Here is a 21,053-nt window from a genome sequence, read left to right as displayed (position 1 = left end):
AATGGCATTCTGGACCCTGGATAACGGTGTGGTTATCTTAACTCTAACCTCAACGCAAATGGATTAGCACACTCTAGGAAATGTGGTCGCTGCCCTGTTAATCAAGACAGAGTAAACAATACAACCCCAGCTAACCCTCACTGCTCTAGATGAAAGCCCAAATCAACAGTGCACTTATTTTTCTGGAGATTATGGGAAATCTTGTTCTGTTTTTATTGCTTAGATGTTAGCTGATTGAGTCTGCAGAACTTTGCTCACACGCTAGGCGGCAGTGCCCACCACCACTGCCACCAACACCATCGTACCTGACTCTGCCACATCAGCAATGTTCACCCCTTGCTCTTGTGCCATGAAGCCCAGGACGGAAAAAATTGCGAAGCCAGACACAAAACTGGTACCACTGTTCAGGCATCCCAGCAGCAAACAGTCCCTAAGTCACACATATGTCATGGAGCAAGTTAATTAAAAAAAAATTAACCCATTGTCCCTACTTTATTTACATCATTTAGCTAAAACACTAAACCCCCTTGGATGGAAACTTGCCTATAGCAGTTGTATTTGTACTTGTTGTAGCTCCCCAGGGAAGTCATTGCTCCTAAGCAGATTGCATATGAGAAGAAGATTTGTGTCCCTGCATCTATCCAGACCTAAAGGGAAAGATGGAAAAACTGTTATTAACGGCATCATTGCATTGCAACACTCAATGCAAACACACAGTTCAAACTACGCAAAATCAACAAAATAATTGCTTCCATTGAGGGTGATAGCTAAAGGATCAGGGAAGGAGGGAAAGAGAACACCACATTTGCAAGTTTGGCTTTTACAGGGAAAAGAAAATTGTTAGTGTCAGAGCCTACAAGAACATCATCTCTTCAACAGCTCCTCTATCCCCTCCCCAGAGATGCTCAGTATTTCTAGTTTCTTAGTCATTCAGCTGATGCTTCCTGTTGGTGCAACGATAAATGTGTTTCAGTGCAATAGGAAATGCAGAAGTATTTATGACATTGCTCATTTCTGTTGTAATTCATTTCAGTTGGAATCAGCTGACAGTCACTAAACTGAGGATGTGAAAAGCTTGAGAAACAGGTTTATGTATTTGGTTTGTTTATTTTTCTAGCTTTCTGGTTGTTTTTGTATCTGTTCAAATGCAAGATAAAAAGCCATAGGGGTAGGGGGAAAACAAGCAAAATACAATGCACTTTGTAAGATATGTATCTGATCTTGGTCACATGGTTCTTTCTCCTGATTACATTAAAAAAAACATATACAGAGTGAAATAACAGTACATTATCAACTTCTCAGTAAATACATAGCAAGCTATCAAAATGCATCCATTGAATCCCATCTGTTTGCTTCTTGATGCTAATGCAAGCCTGCTAACACCAGTAGAAACCACCAAGGAGTTTGAGTAAGTGAGAATTAAGACTGTAGACCATTACCTCCTCCCTCCCACCATCACTTCCCAGCACCTTGCTGACTGGTGTCTCCTTGGAGATGCTGCTTTTGCTAGACCGTGGGAGGGGGCCTGCCAGCTCACATGAACCTCTTCTACATTACTGGCTGATGCTCTGGGCTTAGGGCTAATAGTAGATCATAAAAATGATAGAGTTCCATAAAACAAGATTCATTCATAAAATATAATGTCTCCTGTGAAGAGAATGTCTTGTACAAAGAGGGCAAGACCAGAGAATGAACCAAATTTCCACAATATTGCTTTCAATTATACTTTTCCTACTTCAGCTATTCAGCTATCATTGGAGTTTTATTTTAACCAAATACTCATTAGAAGGAAATAGCAAAGACAGACATTCTTCCCTCTCACTGCGACCAACATTTTGTTATTTTCAAAGATCCCTGTTTTCTTTTTTTTGGGGGGGTATCACATTTCTTTTGCGTTTCTCACATGATCATTATTGGCTGAAATGATGTTGGCCTGCTCAAGTGTCACATATTTGCACTCTGTGAGCACAGACAGAAATCTAATCTTTATCTAATCACAGCCTATACAGAAAGAGTAAGCCTAGCTCCACTAACCAGGGCTAAGTGAACAGTAGTTCCTGTGCCTCAGAAAGCATTTTTCTCCACTTTCGCATGGTTTTCATTCTATTATTTCATTCACTTCTTTCCCAGTCTCCTCCTACTGAGCAGTGGGAGCTTAGTGACACTGGTACTCACAGTTGTCGCTTGTTGTTCCATCTGTGAAGCTCACGAGTCTCTCCTTTGAAACTAAAGACTATCCTCATTAAAAAAATGCATCTCCCTTACCTTACCAACAAGAAAGCTGAGATTGTATAACGGGACAGAGTCTACAGCCTCAGAGTCCTTTGACACAAAAAAAATACACACGCATACACACACATACATACACATGGAAAGATGCATTAACACATGTAACAGTGACCTTCTCAAGCAGATCTCTGGAAAATATAACCCAGCGTTAATGTTCATGCTATATTTGGACCTCTAAAGACCATGGGAAAAAATCTATTGCCATTATATCACCACCATCACCCTCCACCATCCCCCTTTGCATAGGAAATCATCCTGCTCCCCACTCCTGGTTCTGTACCTGTGGGTCAGCTAACCGTGAGATATCAGGATAAAGATAAAACTTGATGCCTTCTGCAGCTCCAGGCAGGGTCACACCACGAATGAGCAGAACAAGGAGCATGATGAATGGGAACGTGGCAGTGATGTACACTACCTGGCAATAAAAAAAAAAAAAAAAAAAGTATGTTTAATCTGTGTCAGTCAATGCTACACCTCCAGAATCAAGAGAGATGTAACAGTGGTAATTCAAAGCCCCCTCATACCTAACAAGGACCGGATCCGAGTTTCTGTGTCTACTTTTAGTTTAATGGTCTTTACCACCTTACTGCTTTAGGCCTAGAGGCAATGCAGGTTCATTAATGCCTCCAGAACCCCAGAGACAGTGGCCATGTCACTCAGGCAGAGAACATGCAGGATTTTACGTAACTCATGACTTTCATTAGAAATTCTGCCTTTGCCCTGTTTGTCCTCCTCACATGACAAGTGCACCTCTGACAGGGAAGCAGAAGAGATTTCCTCACTGAGGGCACCTGAAGCATTACCTCATTCTTTATTTTGCAAACTGTTTTGCAAGCTCTCTGCTACCTCTGATCTTGCTGTGCAGCCTCACTACTGCTTCTCCAGGCAATTTCACAAGGCACTTCTTTCAGAGATGAAGATAATTTGGTCCGTGCTCCTGTGTCTCCCCTTCCCATCACCTCAAATGCATGAAGCCCTTCAGGTTGGCATCAGCCTCAACAGTGGTAATTTCCAGTCCCATAACTTCATTCGTGCCCTTGCTGCCTATTCAGCAACATCATTATTGGAAACTAAGGCTCTATTCATCCAGTTTGAGAATATGTCTTCATTATCTTTAACCTCTATTCCCACTCCCTTTGAATAACAGCCTGTTTCTCTTCTTGTTATCTTCTCATTCATTTGATGAAAGAGCCCTTTGCTTTAATCTCCAGTGCGAGGGTTAATTGAGCTTGCATTTGACAGTTCTATCTTTAGACCCACACTTTTTGACCTCTAATATTTTGTTTTCTTTGCTCATCTGTGCTTTCTCTCATTTTTTATATAACCACTGTGTTACAGTCAAGAATCACTACTGTCCAAGAAAGGGCATTTTTCATGGAGTCAGATGATTCCCCCAGGTAATTACAGTTTGCTGCCATGAGTTAAAATGTATTTTTGTTTTCCAGAATTTGTTTAACTACAGCAAAGCTCGCGGGATGCACCATTTTTCTTCTTAAGTGTGTCCTCTGAGAATAATGACTAGAACTCAAAGCCTGCATTGCCATAATAATTCACAGAGCTGGACTGATTTCATAAAATGAAAGGAAATCTTTTCATACATGTCCTTTTTAATTCTCTCCTTGAATTATCTCTCTATTTTCCACTGACAAATAATATATACTACACATTAGCCCAGTTTCACCAAAACCAGAAGGATAAAAGGGGGATTTCTGTGATTTCTTATTTTTTTAATATAAGCCAGGCCTATGAAAAATGGAAGTTTTCTTACCAAAAAAAATATATGCCTTGGTGTATTTGCAGGAACTGAATAAACGACACTCAGAAAGTGGACTTTGTGCTGCAGGTAAAGATTCTCTCGTAACACTGGAGGCATTTTTAAGGTCAAGCACATTATCCAAAGCATAAGCACAACTATTATTTTTTCTCATGATTTCACGTTTATTTGTCCAAAATGCTACTATGAGATTTAAAAACGATGTGGTGTTTTTTTTTTTTTCCACTCTCCAAAGAGCCATTAACACGCTGGAAAGCAGGGAAGTGCTATAAACAACCATCTACTAAAGTAAACTAGACTTCTCAAATAATTCAAGTCCTCCATTAGAGTTTACAGTTTACTTTTGTTTGACCCCAAAGTTAATGGAGTCAACCGGAGACTTTCCAGTGGTTTTGATGGGCTCTGGCTCTACACCCGCATGAGTTCAGACGCTGCAGAGAGGAGGCTGCAAATTCCTACTAACCGTCTTGTCTTAGACATGAGGCCATCTTGCTGGATTTCCAGAAAACACAAGGTTTTAGATAACTGATTTTAACAGACCTGTTTTCAATCTGTTACCTTCACATGGGCTTGAAATAATGTACCATTGGGAGCTCGGAATAATCTCTCGGTGCTACCGTAACCTGAACTGAGCAGAAACCAGGCTTGCCAAAGGTACTGCAGAAATGTGCGCTTCCACTTGGCTACCGCGGGAGATTTACTGTGTTCACCTTTACTATAAAGCTTACACAATCACCTCATTGGGTCACATCAATCAGAGGGAACTGAGAAGCAAACATTTTTGTCAAGGTATACTTTAGAGGTGTGGAAGCTGTTCTTTGGGGCAAAGCTGGCCAGAAGCCAGGGTAAGGCACCAGCATGATTTTAATGAGGCTCCATGATAAAAATCACAGAAAGCAAGACAGAAACGACAGTAAAGCAAGTAGTTTAGTCAACAGTGGAACTAATGAGGTCTGGTTTCCTACGGAGTTTTGTCTCCTGGTTGATTCTGCAGTGTGTAACAAGGTAAAACTGCTAAATGATGCTTTTTCTGCAGTTGAGGCATTTGCAATTGCTCACTCATCCTGACTTCTCTGAGGGCTGATAAAAGATGGGTTCATGCTGTGGTTTTTTAATCAGGTGGGACACTAATGAGGTTGCTCCCTCCACCTAGCTGACAAGAAACGTGTGGGAACTTACTATCTTGAGATCTCTCTACCTCTGTTAGACTTACCTGAAACGCTGCCTCAACCAACAGCTAAGAGCCACACATATGCAATGGCTTCAAAAGCCTTTTCTCATGAAAATAGGTTTAAAAACACTACTGTATGCAAGGGGCAACAATATCATGCTTCACGTTGTTAAGTGATTGGCCAAGATTTGCTGTAATTTGCTTCTTGCACGGGAGTAGGGTGAGGTTCGGGAATGATTTAATTGTTATCCTTTAGAGAAAAACATGATTCTGAAGAGCACACGATGAGACTAAAACCACAAACTATCCAGGATCTCTGTTAAGGAGAGTGCTTCTAAATGAGTACCTAAGTTTAGTCTTCTGTGTCTACACAGAGCTCTTCTGTAAGTGAACGGCATTTCAAAAATGCTATGCATCCACCAGTTCCCACTGACTTAAAACATCCCTACCACAACTATGTTAACATCCACCCCGCTGCACTGAGAATGAACTCGGCTGGTGTGAGAGCACAGACAGGGAGCAGAGAGCACCACACATCACAAGCCTAAGACCTGCCACGCCCATGACACGCATCAGTGGGACGCTCATCCTCTGAGAGGCAAAGTGGTACTCAAACCATGCTTGTATCTGCTTCTTGATACCATTCTAATAATGGCTACTTGACTCACAGGCATTTTGAGCACTGGCAATGACTTTTGAAAGTCAGTTGAATCTGAATCCCTCTTTTATTCAGTGCAAAAATATATCTTTTTTTTCAGGAAATGGTGAATACTTTAACAAACAGCATTACTTAGTATTCCTAATATCTGTTAACTGCAATAATTATAAAAAGGGTAAAGAGCACTTACTTTCCCAGTGGATTTAACTCCTTTCCAAATGCAGAAGAAACATATCACCCAGACGAGGAGAAGACACAGTGCTAGATCCCACTTGATAATACCAATATCTTCAATTCCTGAGGACAAGCTCAGCACGTTGCGCCTGAATATTTGAAAGGAAACAAAACAAGAGATGCAGGAGCTCAGTTGATGCAGAATCTGGTTGCGATGGCTGAGAGTATGTGCGATGTGAGTATCTGAGAGGGTGCGTAGGGCAGCAGATCCCTGCCCTTTGAACGCTGCTTGCTAAGTCAACGTGGCTTATGTGAGCAAAGCTGAGCTTTGCAGCCCTATATCTTCCCTAGGCCTGTGCTACACTTCTGTTCAATACATTGCACAGCATTTAATTTTAAGCTCTTTTTAGCAGCCTGTGACCACCTCAACACAAGATAAGAGAGAACAAAAGAGCTATATTTTATATATATTACTCAGAGCACTGCGGCTTTCACATTTGCTCCCTTGAAGATGCAAGCCCAGCTCACTCTGGCACTGCCACGAACCCCGGCTCTGAAGCCACATGGCAGCATTGCACATGACGTCTCCATCACAGACACTTGCAACGGGCCTGCATCCATGTGTTTCTCCTCCTTTTCAGTTCATTAGCAAGACTGCCCCAAGAAGGGAAGGGAAAAAGCAACGCAGGGAACTATCACGCTGTGTGGCTTTGCGGGGCGAAGGCTGGATTATTGGCTCTCCCCTCTCGGTCCCCCCCCGACACTGTCTGGGCGCGCTGCTGTCTGCCCTCAGCACGGTCTTGTTTAGCTAACTTGAGATAGTTGGTAAACTTATTCTGTCACTTAGGTTAAATAAAAAGAAATTCCTAAGCTGGGTCTTAAGGAAGCAACATCTGGCCATCAAAATCCTCTGTTCCTGAGGGTAAAAATTCATTAAGGCTTCTCTCTTTTGGTAATAGCCATGGGACATTGTTAAATACTGATTTAAAACTATTTTGTTTTACTTTTGTGCAACATACACTGTCCTCACACACTGGACAGACCTTGTCATACCCGATACTTACTTCATTTGTCAAATATGTATGAAAGAACAAACTGTTTCTTACTGTTCACTTAGCTAAAACTCCTCTGCAAACAAACCTACTAAACTCTGAAGAGTTTCTGCAAGGTTTTTTTAAGTCAAGGAGAAGCTTAACCTCAATTACAACAGAAATGCCTTACCCCAAGACGAGAGAAATGACCTTGCTACCTAACAAATTATTAATTAAATTTTATTTTCAGACAGCTATAAAAATCAGCCACTTTCCTTTACCTAAGTTGTGGAGAGCTGAGCCCACAGCAGTCTGGGGTCAGGCCCACAAGTGTGGCGAGCGCAGCTTTGCGTGTGGATCCAGTATGAGACAAACCACTGTGGTTTGTTTTTCCCCTGAATTAATTAAACTTTTTTTTTTTTTTGCTATTACCATGGAAATAATAGCAAATGAAGTCACCGATGAAAAATCTGCAATTAGTTTTTGGAAAAAACCCCTGGATCGACTAGTTTAATAGTACTCAAACCCTCACCCATCTGTTTTTGTGTCTGTGTTTGCCAAATTCACTTGGATTACCTGTGTGAATGTGTTCTCACACCAAATGTTTTATTCTCTCTGAACGTGTGTGTATTTTGTTATGGAAAAGGACTAATGGCACCAGACAGGATAAGTCTGCCCTAATCAGCACAGCTATGGAACAGTGACAAGAAACCCCTCGGTAATGAATATTTGGCCTAAAGTTGCAGTCCTGGTTCACCTGAGCCTAAAGAAACCAGGGAAAAACCTGCTGTGCGTATACAAAAGAAGAAAATATATTTATAAGATGACAAAGTTCAGCTGCAACCTTCTGTGGCTTTTTTAAAAATAAATGGCAATTTTCCAGTCTAAGGGGCAGTTCATATTAAAAAGGTAACCTATAGAGCTAGCTCTCAGGAAGCCATGAATAATTAACTGCAAATGCTTATTGGAACAGGGAGCTCCATTAATGCATTCAGCTACAACTTCTTCGCTTTTTATTAGGGAACTAAAAGCAAGAGGTCATCTCACCTAGAGTTTGTCCCAGCAATCCTTTCAAGCTTTTTTGGAGGGCACCCCAGTGGGTTACTGAGAGCCAGATATGTTACTTCGCTGTGGTGAGGCAGCAAGCGCGCTAAGTGATGTGCTGGCTTTCTCTGTCCTGCGTTATCTCATCTCACGAAAATCAACTACCTCAAGGAATCCACTCAGAATTACCAGGGGACCCCCAGCGTTACAATTGTTTCATGAAATCTAACCCAACATATTTTTGCCACAGAAGCACTCAACCTGGATTTGCGATACCCTGAAAATTCAAGTTCAGGAAGGAGCACAACCCAGGCTATGCTGGTAGCTCTTCAGTTTTGTTACACAACGCATTGCTGCTTAGATTCAGGCAAGCCCACTCAACTAACGTCATGGCATTTATATATGAAGCTGTTACTAATTCTAATTTATAGCCTTGATGCTGTCATTAACTGTCACTCATATATAATCAATGGGACAACAGGCTGGGGCCGAGTTTGTTGTAAACATGAGTTCTTGAACCTTGTTGATACACTAATATGTTCTAGTGATGTGCAATATGGAAATGTAATAGGAGCTGTAACTGGCTCTAGAACATAAACAAAAATAAAATTAGGAGAGTTATGCAATCCCTGAAGGATATTCCAGCTCGTTAATCAAGTGAATGCAGACAGGACCTTTTGTACCAGGAAAGGCGAAGCACCCTTTCGTGTTGGATGGACAAGAATAACTAACACTGAAGCAGTTGTACCAGAAGAATATTAGAAGGAGAATATGAAACAATTTTTAAAACTCTCAAGTTTGCCCCTAAGGCAGAGACAGCTGCCCTAGATTTTGTTTAGTTTTTGTGTTGCTCCCTTTGGGATTACATGCCATTAGCATGTGATGGTCTTTCTTGGGATTTGAACGAATAAAGTCTGCTGATTACAAATATTTATAAACACTTGGCCAGCACCAGACAATCAGAGGTTTTGTTCAACCATAATTATCCCATAACACTTATCCCTTATGTATTAATACGTGTGTAAGCCTTTAAGGTTTTGGACTTCAAAATAAAATCTTTAGAACTAAGACATGAAGCATGTGATAATACCAAGAGGTAAGTCTCCTGATACAAAGCCAGATTTGCTTAACTCCCTTTTATTGCTGCTCAAGCAAGCATGTGATTTGCACAGAACATTAATTCAAATGAACTGAAATGTCAGGCTGTACTATATGTCCAGGCAGGCTGAGAAGGACACGTGTTATTCAACACGAAGAGGTTAATGCATCAGCGTGGTCAATTGTATCTGGGCAGCATTAGTTTTACAAAGCAGTACTGATGAGGACGCTACATAAATATCCCACAATAAAAATGGCATTGGGTTTCGGAAACCAAATACTCACAAACCCCTGAATTAAATCGGAATTCATTGTGCCACAAAGCAGATGGATATCTTCAGTTAAAGACTATTTATTGACCTGTCCTTTCGATGTGGGTAGCTCCCTGGCTGGCAGCTGGCATTGTCTATGATGGCAAAGTACCTGAAAGTTCTTCAAATTATTTTTAATTTCAGAACTGTAAAGAATAGTAGCATGGCTGGGGAAAAACTGGGGATACTAAATGCTTGCACCATGTGAAAGCTATGCAACTTTAATTACAACAGTTCTGCATGATCTCTGTTCTTACTTTAAGACACCAATAGCTGTTTATGCAGAGAGAACAGCTATTTTTAATACTTCTGTAAGTGCCATGAGTCCCAAAGGCAGCTTGCTCTGTTAAGGGCAGTTTCACTCATGATGAAACAGTGAGCTATGGACAGTATGTCTGTACTAGTAGGATTACGGAGACAAACTCCTCCCTAGCGTGACTCCAGGGAAGAGTTCATTTCATCATGTTTAAAACTGTTATATGAGGACAAAAGTTAAAGTGGCTGCAAAACGCAAGAGAGTCGCCCGCACGAGCACTGATCACTGAGCAACCTTTGCTCCATCCAGCTGTGCTACAGAAAGAGAGAGGGCAAGACAGAGGGAAGGGGAAAGTGCTGTGAGGATCAAGGATTTGTCCTCCAGCCTCAGGCACCTCCAGCCTGACTACATCTGTTAGGCTGTGCCTGCAGGAGGATTTGGTTCAGCTTGCAGGGGAGTTTTGAGGACAAAAACTTGTTTTCTTTTAGAGGAAACTTAACTAAAAGCTCCACCCATAACGTGCTCCCATGGGGACACTGTTCCAGACAGGCTGCCCTGCCATAAGGCCCTTGACCATATAACTGCTGTGTTGTTACCCACAGAAAGCTCTGGTGTCCCCCGAGGTCCTGGAGCCTCCACTTTTTCTTTTACAACCTCTTTTCCAACTCCCAGACCTATTCTCTTTTGCTATGGCATCTTCAGTCTCCTGAAGTAGACATGCCACCTGGGGCCCCAGGGAGACAACTTGGCCCATAAATCAGTGTATTATAGGAGCAGAAGCTTCTGGAGCAGGAAGACAACCCCATGGACACATCAGGAGGCTGCTAAGCTCATGGCTGCCCCCAGGTACAAGAGGACCTGCGAGCAAAATTACTGCACAAAACTGATGATGAACACAGTGCTTTTGAAGTCCTGGGAAAGCAACTCTATTTCAGGGGCAGCACTGTGGACCCATGTTTCTTAGGGAGGTCTTGAGGAGACCTTTGAACATCCTACCAAGCCAGCCACTCATCTGGATTCAAGGTCCTCAGCCACAAAGTCATGGTGGGAGAGTCCAAAGGAGTGACAGTTGCTTCCTCTTCTACTGCAACTTGTGTCTAAGTTCCCCTAAAACATCCAAAGGTATCGTTTAACAAACTTTTTCCAACTCCCTCCATATTTACAAGGGAGGAAGTCAACTAGGAAATGATCTGCCACTCAACATGGAAATGCAGTGCTCATGGCACAGTGAAAATGAGAAAAGGACTGCTCTTACAGCCTGCACCCCATCTCTCACACTGGTCACTGGTGCCTTTTGACAAACTGTTCATTCAAGATCCAATCTGCCCTTTGCATTCTGGCTCTTGTGTAACAAATTTTAGTACAGTTAATAATTTTTTTTTTTTCTAAACCTAACACATGCCAAATATCTTCAGCATGAACATCATTCCTGCTGGGACTATTGGCCGACGCTTCTTTTTCAAAATAGAGAAGTAGGTACAAGTTGATCAGGGACCAATCTGGACTTTAAACATGCTGAAAAAGCCAAGCTGGGTCAGAAACTAATTCTACTATTAAGTGACCATCTGAGCAAACCAAAAATAATAATTTCTTCCTATGCCATTTGTAGATCCTTTGGATTTAAGTTTCCCTACAGGTGTCTTCCTCTGATACTATGTTTTGATGCCTATAAAAACACATAGAGATTTGAGGTCATGCCTGTTCAGAAATCAGGTTATGCAATATAATTTAAAACTTGAAAAATAAGAGATAAATGGGAATAAGAAGCTTAGGCCTGATGAAATGAAGGCATCTGGCAAAGCAGCCTCCTCAGAGACTGCAGAGAAAAATGATGTAACAAAGATGACCTGAGAAACCCAGAGTACAGGACAACGTCCACCACCTCTGTCAGTTTTATTGCTGAGGTCAATGCCTTGCATCATTGTCAGACTGATAAGAGATGTGTTATAGCTTCACAGAGTGTACTGGAAATGTTAACAGCTGGGGAAGAGGGAGAGGCAACCACGAAGGTGGTGATTTGTCACTGTTTCCACTCTAAATCCCTGCTATCACAGCATCTGAAATTACTTACTTCTTTTCTCATGCTGCATTCAGAGAATCCCAACCAAGAAGGAAACAAGTTTTCTTCCAAACCAGAAGTTGCACTGGGCTTTTAGGGCTCCCTGTAAGCTCTAGGATGAACGCAGTTATATATCTAATGCCTTCCTCCACCACTCCCAGACTTACCAGTCTGTCTCAAGATGGGCGAGAACTGGTAGCAAACACAGGTCAAACAGCTGACACCCAAAGTAATTTTCTTTTCCTATATAACATTACACACGGGGCTTCCATAAAATCTCAGGCCTGACCTCTGGCATGCCACTGAAGTGCCCCAAAGACACCAGGAAGAGGGCGTACTTACTCCCAGAACTCCGTGACAGGAGAGGTGAAGTTAGTGGCATTCAGTGATATCCAGAGCGTTTTGTTCTTCCTGAGAGTGTCTTCCACGCAGGTCGGCGTGTTCCACTTCTGGTGGCAGTGCGCCCATGGCAGGACGCTCTGGAATGACTGGAACAGGTAGTAGAGTCCCCAGGCCAGGATCACGATGTAGTACACATTCAGAAGGGACACAATCACTATGGAAGCATAACCAATTCCTGACGAGAGGGGGAGAGAAAAGAAACACATGCAGGTGTGACACACGCCTCTTGCTAGGGCACCTTGTGATCTCGTGGAGCTGGTGCTATTCCCACTGCATTGTGGACTTGTATCCTGCTCTACCATACTGTTTATGGAAACTCAATGCAACTCAACTCAATCACACATAAGCACAGACCTGCCACCATCTCTGACCAGAGCTGGCACTCAGGGCTGAGTTTCTGGCTATAGTTTGCTGACATCGGAGAGGAGGTCTGCAGCATGTCTAGCCAATTTAACACTAACCCAGCTATTTCAAGTTTTAGTAGAAGGAAGTCAAGGCATCATGCTTTGCTTATTTGGGAGCTACACCACCTCACTTCTTAAGCACCTACGTGGGCAACCTCATTCTTGTCACACTGACCCCCAAGCCAGCTTCCTCGGAGGCAGCTCGGCTGGGCAGGCCCTGCACCACTCATCGACTGGCTTGGCTCAGCCTATGTGCAAAAAAAAAAAAAAAAAAAAAAAGACAGTTCTTGAATGAGTCAAAAAGGAAAATTCCAAAGCTGTCAATGTGAAAGCTGCTGTTTCTGCCCCAATTTCACTTGTGCAAAGGAAGCATGATATTGTAGCTGTTATGGTTAATTAGATCAATGTTTAACTCTGCTATCAATATTTGACGATAAAAAATGTTCCCTGTTTTTTTTTTAAAAGCAGGGTCATGGGCAGATAAGGGTGAGTCCTACACAACTTCGGGAGGTGGCGGAATGCTGTTCTGGTGGAGGCTTTAATTAAAATACACAACTGTTCTCCCGAGTCTGGTATCTCTCTCCTAGCTCGGCAGATTAGCTCTACCATATTACATCTTAAGTCAGAAGCAGTCACTATTTTTTTAAATACAAAATGAAAGGACTCTGAGAAGTCCCATCTACTGAAAATCTTTTAGCTCCAAAAAGCTTACAAAGTTTGTCATTTAGGAATAACAGGGAAAAAAAAGAGATTTCCTTTAAAAACTTAGAGCAAACTCTTACATGAGGAAGAAAAGCCTACAAGGTTCCCTTTAACATCATTCTGACGGCTACCCTAGCACCTGGGATACCTGCCTCATATTTTACAATTTCAAACCGTATTGCAGCAGGAGTCTTTACCACCAGAGATTATTTTTATGCCAGGTGAAAACAAGCAGAGCAAGTATTATTTATTCTGTACAGCTGCATTTCATTCCAGATACACAGCTCGTCACATTATTAGAGCTACAATTTCTCTTTATGGATGCCTGGGAGATCACTATTTAAACAAGGAACGTTCCTTCCTCCTCAAAAAAAAAAAAAAAAAAAGGCTTCATAAAAGTGGGAGGAGGAGGAAGAAAATGGAGCTAAAGCAGCACAATTACATCAACTTCAGCAGTGTTCAGAGTATTAGGTGGGAGTGTGAGCCACGGAGAAAGCCCCCACTTCTGCTTGGGGTGACATAAGGGAAGAGAAATGCCTGGAACAGCAACAGTGGCAGAGCTAGAGACACGTCAGCGTTAAGTGCCCACTCTTTCCAAATGGGATTTGAAGAGTGCTGCTCTGTTTAGTGCAATTATTCCAAATGACTCTGCCAGTGCTGTCCCGCTGTAAAGGGTAAGTTATTCACAAAGATAGGCATCCTTGGTAATTTTGCTAACCTGTCTTTCATTTTTCATTCTAGTTAACTTCCAGAGCAGCATTTGTATAATTCATGTGAGCAGTGAGTGATTCTTCACTCACTGGCAAAGGCCCTTCAAGAACATCAGGCCATCGTGCCTGGTTGCCAGGACCTGCTCAGTTATGACAAAAGTCCCATTCCTGAATCCCACCAAAAAATGCTGTCCAGGTTTTGGCTGTATCAGTAACAGACAGATGATGCCAATGATAAGCTTTCATATGGCAGAAGGATTTTGACTTCCAGACCAGAATAATATTTTAAAGAGGCTTTCAGTAAGGCCATCCAGCCTTTCGAAACAACACTTTCTCCGATACCTGTGAACAAAATGTGCAATTGCCTTTTTCAGGCGTAATATGCAATTTCTTTCTTGCTTATCAGCAGTTTTGCCCGTTAACAAGATGATAGCATCAAAATCAATACCTTTCTTTGTCCTTCAGACTCTCTGACTTCTACCTTTCCAGGAACCAATATCATACCTCAATTACTACAGCAAATAGCTGAATTAATGGACATGAGGGGAATAGTGTTGCTGCATATGGTTTACAGAGGTGTCTTTAAGCAGTAAAGCACAACAAGATGTACTAACCAGTGAAAATAGGGCAGATCTTTTCCCAGCATGTAATTCCACCTTCAGAGGTATACTGTCCTAGCACCACCTCCAGGAAAAACACGGGAAGACCTCCCCCAAACAGGAAAATGAAATAAGGTATAAGAAATGCACCTGTTGAGAAAATATCATAGCACAGAATTGAGATTAAGTGGGTGACTTTACACAAGATAGTCTAAAAAGTGTTAACAGAAATATATAAACAAAGAAACGTATTTGATACTTTAATATCAGTATACAATAATCTTATTCTGAGGTATTTTTGCTCATACTCAAGCTCTGCAAGTGAAATGGGTATATTAAGCTGGAAAGGGCATTTTCTTACCTTTTTAAAATGAAAATCTGCAATAACAATGGGGTTAGGCACACAACAGTTTCACGTGGCTCAGAATGCTCTTGTTCTGAAACCCACTCATCTGAAATCCTACTAGTCTATATTAATAGCATACCTTATGGTTAAAACTCAGACTCAATTGTAGCAGAAATAAAAGAGCAGAAAAGGTTCATTAATATAAAATTTTAAATTGCTGCTGTTTTTCCATAATTAAGTTTTAACAAAAAATTAAAAATAACACAAAATAAAGTAATAAAACAATCTCTCCCAAAGACTGGTGAGGAAGGCAGAAAACAGACGTGTGATTATTCTTTTCAAAAATTGGATGAAGGCACTGAAAAATAGTAAGCATAAGGCTGACAGATTGATTCATGAGAATGAAATAAAGAAATACTCACCTCCGCCATTTTTGTAGCAGAGATACGGAAACCGCCAGACATTGCCTAAACCAATAAATCCACCAGCCACGGACAGCAGAAAGTCAATCTTGCTCGCCCACTTCTCCCGCTGGGGCGGCTTTCCTTCTGCCTCATCCTCAGGCCGTGTCCCCGGGCTCTTGCCAGGGGAAGGTTTGAGGATGTCCTTGTGGAAATCTTTCAAGCACTGAAGCTTTTCCTTTGTTGCCATATTTCTGCTTTCTACATAGAAAAAAAGAAATTATCCTGGGTTTATTAAACAGTCTTTACTGGTAGAGCTCTCTAACACTGCAAGAACTGTTTAAGCAAATACATTCCATAAAAATCAGTGCTGTTTATCAAGCTGAGATATGAAAATACATCTACCTTCACTGACCAGGAGAGACAAACCACCCCGGACTCTGCAGTCACCTCTTTGCGGCCAATGCCACGTTGGGGATAGCAAAGGTTTGACAGCGCTGCCTACCTGCTGGCTGCAGACACAAGGTGTATAAAGACTGCACAATGCATCAGCAAATGGTGTTACTGAGCAAGTGTCTCGTGCTGTTTCCATGCCCATAATAAGATACAAATCACTGCATCTGATTCCTTCTCAAACATTTAAGTGAAATACAGCAGAATAGTAAATCTCACCTTTCCAGATAAAACCTATTCCTCTATTTCCCAATAACCTGAATCATCCTGTATCATTTATTGCCTGCAATTTCCTTTCCCTGAAGTATTATAAAGCTTTCAGAAAACTACACATTCATAAAAACTGGAATGGTAAGACATTTGTTCTAATCAACCTGCAGGAACTGACGGAATCTTTTCAGTTTATTCCATTTTCATAACTGCACTGTTTTCCCTTGACATCAATAAAGGGACAAAAATAAACCTTTATATTCAATTATTGCCTTATATGCACCTATGCAATTGAACAGTTTGCCAAGAATGATGGCTTCTTCGTTAATTAAAAAGTCGGTGGCATGAGTCACCTGATGCAAAACCCAAAGCATATTAAACCATAGCTGGTTTTATAAATTATATATATCATTTATGATGTTCAAAAATCATAGTTTGCGTAAAAACAGTTAACACAAAGAATTACTTTAACAAGTGCCTTTAATGAAAACAATTTAGGAACAACTTGTAGCTTTTATGTTAACTCAGATCTCAGGCATATGAGGCCAATTCATTCCCCACATAACCCAAGTGACTTTAGCCGCATCTGACAGGTTATTTTTGCATAGTGTTTTGATACTGAAAAGCACATGAAATTTTCACCAGAACCAGGCAAACCAGCAAGTTTATTCCAGACCACAACCATTCCCTGCTTGTACATGTCATTATTGGTGCAGAGTCATAAAAAAATCATGCTACAGATTATCCCATTTGATAGCTGCAAGCTTCCCTTGTAGCTGCTTGCTGGTTTTGATCCCTAACCTGATATAGCTTGTGGCAGTGACCTGAAACCTGAGTTGACATTAGCTCTGCAGGAAGTTTTTAATTCGAACATGATTTTGAGATAGATATGCATCACTGTACCCGTAAATCTTTCCATCCACCACGGAAAGTTTCAGAAGGCTAACAGTTTTGCAAACCACAGCAGCTCGGTATTTGCCCCACTGACATACTGGTGGCCTCTGCAAAGCAGGTATTGCGACAGCAGTCGCCTATCAGGCCATGATCTAAAAAGGGACTTTAATCTTCACAATGCTAATCATTATGACTTTCTACTGTTTTTTGAAAAAGGCCACTGCTGGCTGCACAGAGGTGATATGAGCAACTGCAATACTCCTGACCAACAGCAGAGAGAGCTCATAGAAGGAGAAAGTTAATCACAGGGTGATGGATCATCCCCACCCACTGTAGCGGTATGAGGGCAGGACACATATTCCCCTAAAATATCTCCTACTGGTTGCTGTTAGAGACATGGTATGAGATAAAGTAGTGTAGTAACTGAATAAAAATGATAGGGCCAGCTCTACGACAGCCTTTAGGCACCTAGTTGCTTTGGGGAATCAATTCACAATAGCTAACTTGTGTTCCTAGTATCATGCGTGGAGATTAATGGGGGTGCCTCCAAGAGGGATTCGCAGTAGTCTTAACCTCCCCAGGACATCTGTATCTCACTCCAAGCCCCAAACAGGTACCACCCTGCATCATCTCCTGGAATCATCTCTTGAGGGAGAAAGAAAAAAAAGTAGGTGCAACCGCTTTTCTTCAAAGAGGTACCTACAAGGTGGCTGATGTCCTGTTCTCACTGCAACAGCAACCAGGCATGGAGAAAGCCCAACTTCACTTTCTTTTGCTATTTGTGCTGCTTGAATCCCTATCTTTCATCTTGCTGGAGAATGTCATAACCATCAGGCAACAGGCTATTCTGGGCTGAGGAATGGAGGGCATTCGGACTGTCTCTCATGGAAGCTGTTCTACACAGGGGTTACTGAAACACTCATCAACAGAGGAAGAAAGTGTGCAAGAGAGTAACTCACAGCGTTTAGGGTACACGCTTGTTTTTCAGACAATTTTTTGGTGAACTGCTGGGACAGCTATTAACCTGCTTAACAGGGCACAGAGATGTATAGATTTATAGATCCCTGCAGGCTTAAGGTTTTGAAATAGGAGCCTAACTGCTCCCCGTGGGGATTGATACTAGAAATACCCCGAAACAGAACACTGGGCACACGGGCTACCTTTATGTCAAAAAAATGAGGGGACCTACAGACATTAGCCACCTCCAAGATTAAAAACTCTTCCAGGATCACAATTTTTTGCAATCTACTTTTATCTTGCGACACAGAGTTCTTTATTTTTCTGCCAGCTCTAATCTTCTTGCCTGCGGATTTACTTTGACCCAGGTGTTACTCAGTTCTAACCAGAGTTTGCAAGCCTGACCAATTGATTGAATTCTGTAAACTCTAGCTCTCCCTGGGACAAGATGATCACCCTGTGGTTTGTCCTAATTAGGTGCACACGAAGTGTGAAACAGTGCCTTTTCAGGCTCCTACTTCATAACTTCGTGGGACTGCCTTTTAAAAACAGATTTCTAATTTGTCTTAAGACACCTCAAATTAATGGCCATGCTTGAAAACCTAATTATTGAGTGTAAACTTTGTTTCAGCCTTAGCTGGAGTGTGAAGATGGATCCTGATCTTTCCCTTAGCCCACAAATGACAAATCCTCAAGGTCACGCTTGCTTTTTGGGGTGCCAGGAGATGGGCCACCACAACTTTGTTGCAAGTCAGCAGCTCTTGCTAGTGGGGCACGGTACAGTACCTGTCCAACCCCTGCACAAAATTGGTAACAGTCCAGTTTTACTGCGTATCTCTTATCTAGTCCTGCTAAAATCCCAATTGTGTTCCAAGGGCCGGCAGCTGTGGCTGGCAGGCACGTACTATCAACCAGTACCATAGGAATTGACGCTAAGAGGCCACCTGGGACTGTGGTCCCAGCCCATGTCACGTTCAAGGGATGTTGGATTTATCCCCCTTTGCTGCCAACCATTGGTGTCCACCCAGCCATTCCCAATTACAGGAACTGTCTACAAAGGCTGCAAGGGTGGGGGGTACAGGCGATTCTCCTTGGCGAAGAAAAGCCAAGAAAATCAAGTTTGTTTAGTGAAAGGCATTGTCTTTTTCCTTAATGGGGTTGGAGTTTCATTTCCTTTAGTTATGTCCCACTGGGTGAGGTTAAAATATCTCTTAAGGGAAACAGTCTGACAGAGATGCTGAAACAATATGTTGTCACCGCCCAGGTCAGAACCAGAGAATAATAGGTTATTTTTACTGTATCACTTAGTGGGGATGGTATCCGAGATCTAAGTCCATCTGATTCCCCCAAGGAAATATATTGTAAGAAAATGCTCTTACAACCACATAGTCCAAAAGGAGCAATCCAAGTCCGAGGCATATGTCTGCCTCCTGGAGACACATGTCTGCCTTTCAGGAGCCACATCTGCCTGTGAGAGTACCCCCTCCAGGAAGCTTCAGATGGCCCCAGGAAGCTCTGGCTTCATCTGATGAACTTAATACAGATAAATAAAAAGCACCAGTCAAGTCTCCCATTTACAGTGTGCTACCAGGCTGAGTCCAGCCAAACAGCTACAGCCTGTGAAAGCAAGGGGAGAAAGGATCCAGACTCGGCCAGGCCCAGGATCTGCTCTCACATGCACTGGTACAAACCCTGATTAACTTCGGATGAAGTTATCGATTGTCAAATTGATGCTGATAAAACGTGGAAAAATAGCACAAGGGACCAAGCACAGGTGCTTTGCACTTCTCAAGCATCCGCTCCCCGGTGTGGCCAGGAGCATCTCAAGGGCTCCTCTCCTTCTGCAGGAGAATCATGCATCTGTCCCTTGTGGCTGATGGACAAATTTCCTCATGTGAAATACCTCTGCAATAACCCAAGCTCTCTTACTGCCCCCCATGACTGATTAGTCTTTGGTGCACAGCTGAAAATACCAAAAGATTAGCCATAAGCAGAGTGCTTTCGCAGCCAACCCAGCTTGGGCCATCAACTGTGCTACAGCTATGGTCTCTTTGCACGTACAGCCTGCACCTCAGATAACCCATACCCTTTACAAAACACGGGCATTGAAATGTAATCCTTCAAAACATGCAAAAAATGAAGGGTAGGGGATGGGGGAGGCACTGGGCAGAGGGATCAGACGATGAGAGATGCAGATGGGGGAAAGCCACCAGCGCGGACAGGACCTGCTGGTTGTCAGAACGGACATAACTCACATTACTGCTGAACCACTGACTTTTTTTGACAGACAACCCATGGATTACACATCTGAAAATACACTGTTCAATTTCTGCTTTGGGATTACAGTAATGATCTGCTCCAAGCTTCTTGTAGCCAGAGACAGGTGACCAACACAGGGTAACACCTTCCAGGAGAAGCCCTGAAGACAAATTCATCATGGATGCTACCTCGTTTAATAATCTTTAAAAGTCAAGTCTTCAAAACAATGGTTTTCCAACTGCTGATGGAAACACGAAAATCAAAGTCTGCCTGTACACACAAATATGTATTTGTAAATATTTACACATGCTAAAATGCATGCCTTGTCTTGCATCTGAAGAGCAGAAACCACAGCAAAGGAGCTACTTCTTTTTTGGTCAGCGCATACAGACTTTGAATAGGGATCCAACACACTGGATTGGTGACTAGGACCATAACTCAACATTTTTCTAGATCCTTCTTCTGTTAGAGAACTAACAGCAAAGTACATACTCAGAGTATCTCTGACCTTGCTGGGAATGCTGCCCAAGGAATGACTCTACTGCTGATTTTATGGACTATTTTTGCAGTGTGATGTGTACTACCACTATGTTTGCTTTCAAGGACCCTTTTCAACTGAGTTCAGCCTGTGTATATTGTATGTCTTCAGCTTCTCAGTGCTCTCTCCTCTTCTGTCTCAATGGCTTTTGAAAGACATCTGTTTATCACATTACAGTTAATTTTTCTAACCCTGCTTAAGCTCACTGCCTCTTTAGACACTACCATCTCTCTTATTTTCCTGCCATTTTTTTCTTTTATATCTTGGAAATTGAAGTCAACCTTCCTTAAAAAAATTGAGCTTTCCTAGATCT

At 42.1% G+C, this 21,053-nt stretch overlaps 1 protein-coding gene across 10 annotated transcripts in view; it reads right to left on the bottom strand.

The window, feature by feature from the left end:
- SLC6A6 (solute carrier family 6 member 6) overlaps window positions 1-21,053 on the bottom strand; it is a 118,075-nt gene that overhangs the window by 19,032 nt on the left and 77,990 nt on the right. For all 10 annotated transcript variants that reach the window (XM_074878881.1, XM_074878890.1, XM_074878888.1 and 7 more), the window contains 7 exons: window positions 15,451-15,690; window positions 14,698-14,832; window positions 12,208-12,442; window positions 6,083-6,215; window positions 2,570-2,704; window positions 544-647; window positions 306-430 (listed from right to left, as the gene is read on the bottom strand). In XM_074878881.1, the coding sequence (XP_074734982.1) occupies window positions 306-430; window positions 544-647; window positions 2,570-2,704; window positions 6,083-6,215; window positions 12,208-12,442; window positions 14,698-14,832; window positions 15,451-15,690 (1,107 nt within the window). The remainder of the gene's footprint in view (window positions 1-305; window positions 431-543; window positions 648-2,569; window positions 2,705-6,082; window positions 6,216-12,207; window positions 12,443-14,697; window positions 14,833-15,450; window positions 15,691-21,053) is intronic.

Source organism: Strix uralensis, chromosome 10 (genome assembly GCF_047716275.1).
Source record: "Strix uralensis isolate ZFMK-TIS-50842 chromosome 10, bStrUra1, whole genome shotgun sequence".
Classification (NCBI taxonomy): domain Eukaryota; kingdom Metazoa; phylum Chordata; class Aves; order Strigiformes; family Strigidae; genus Strix; species Strix uralensis.
The sequence above is the reverse complement of the archived record's forward strand: the minus strand, read 5'-3'. Positions and strand labels throughout refer to the sequence as shown.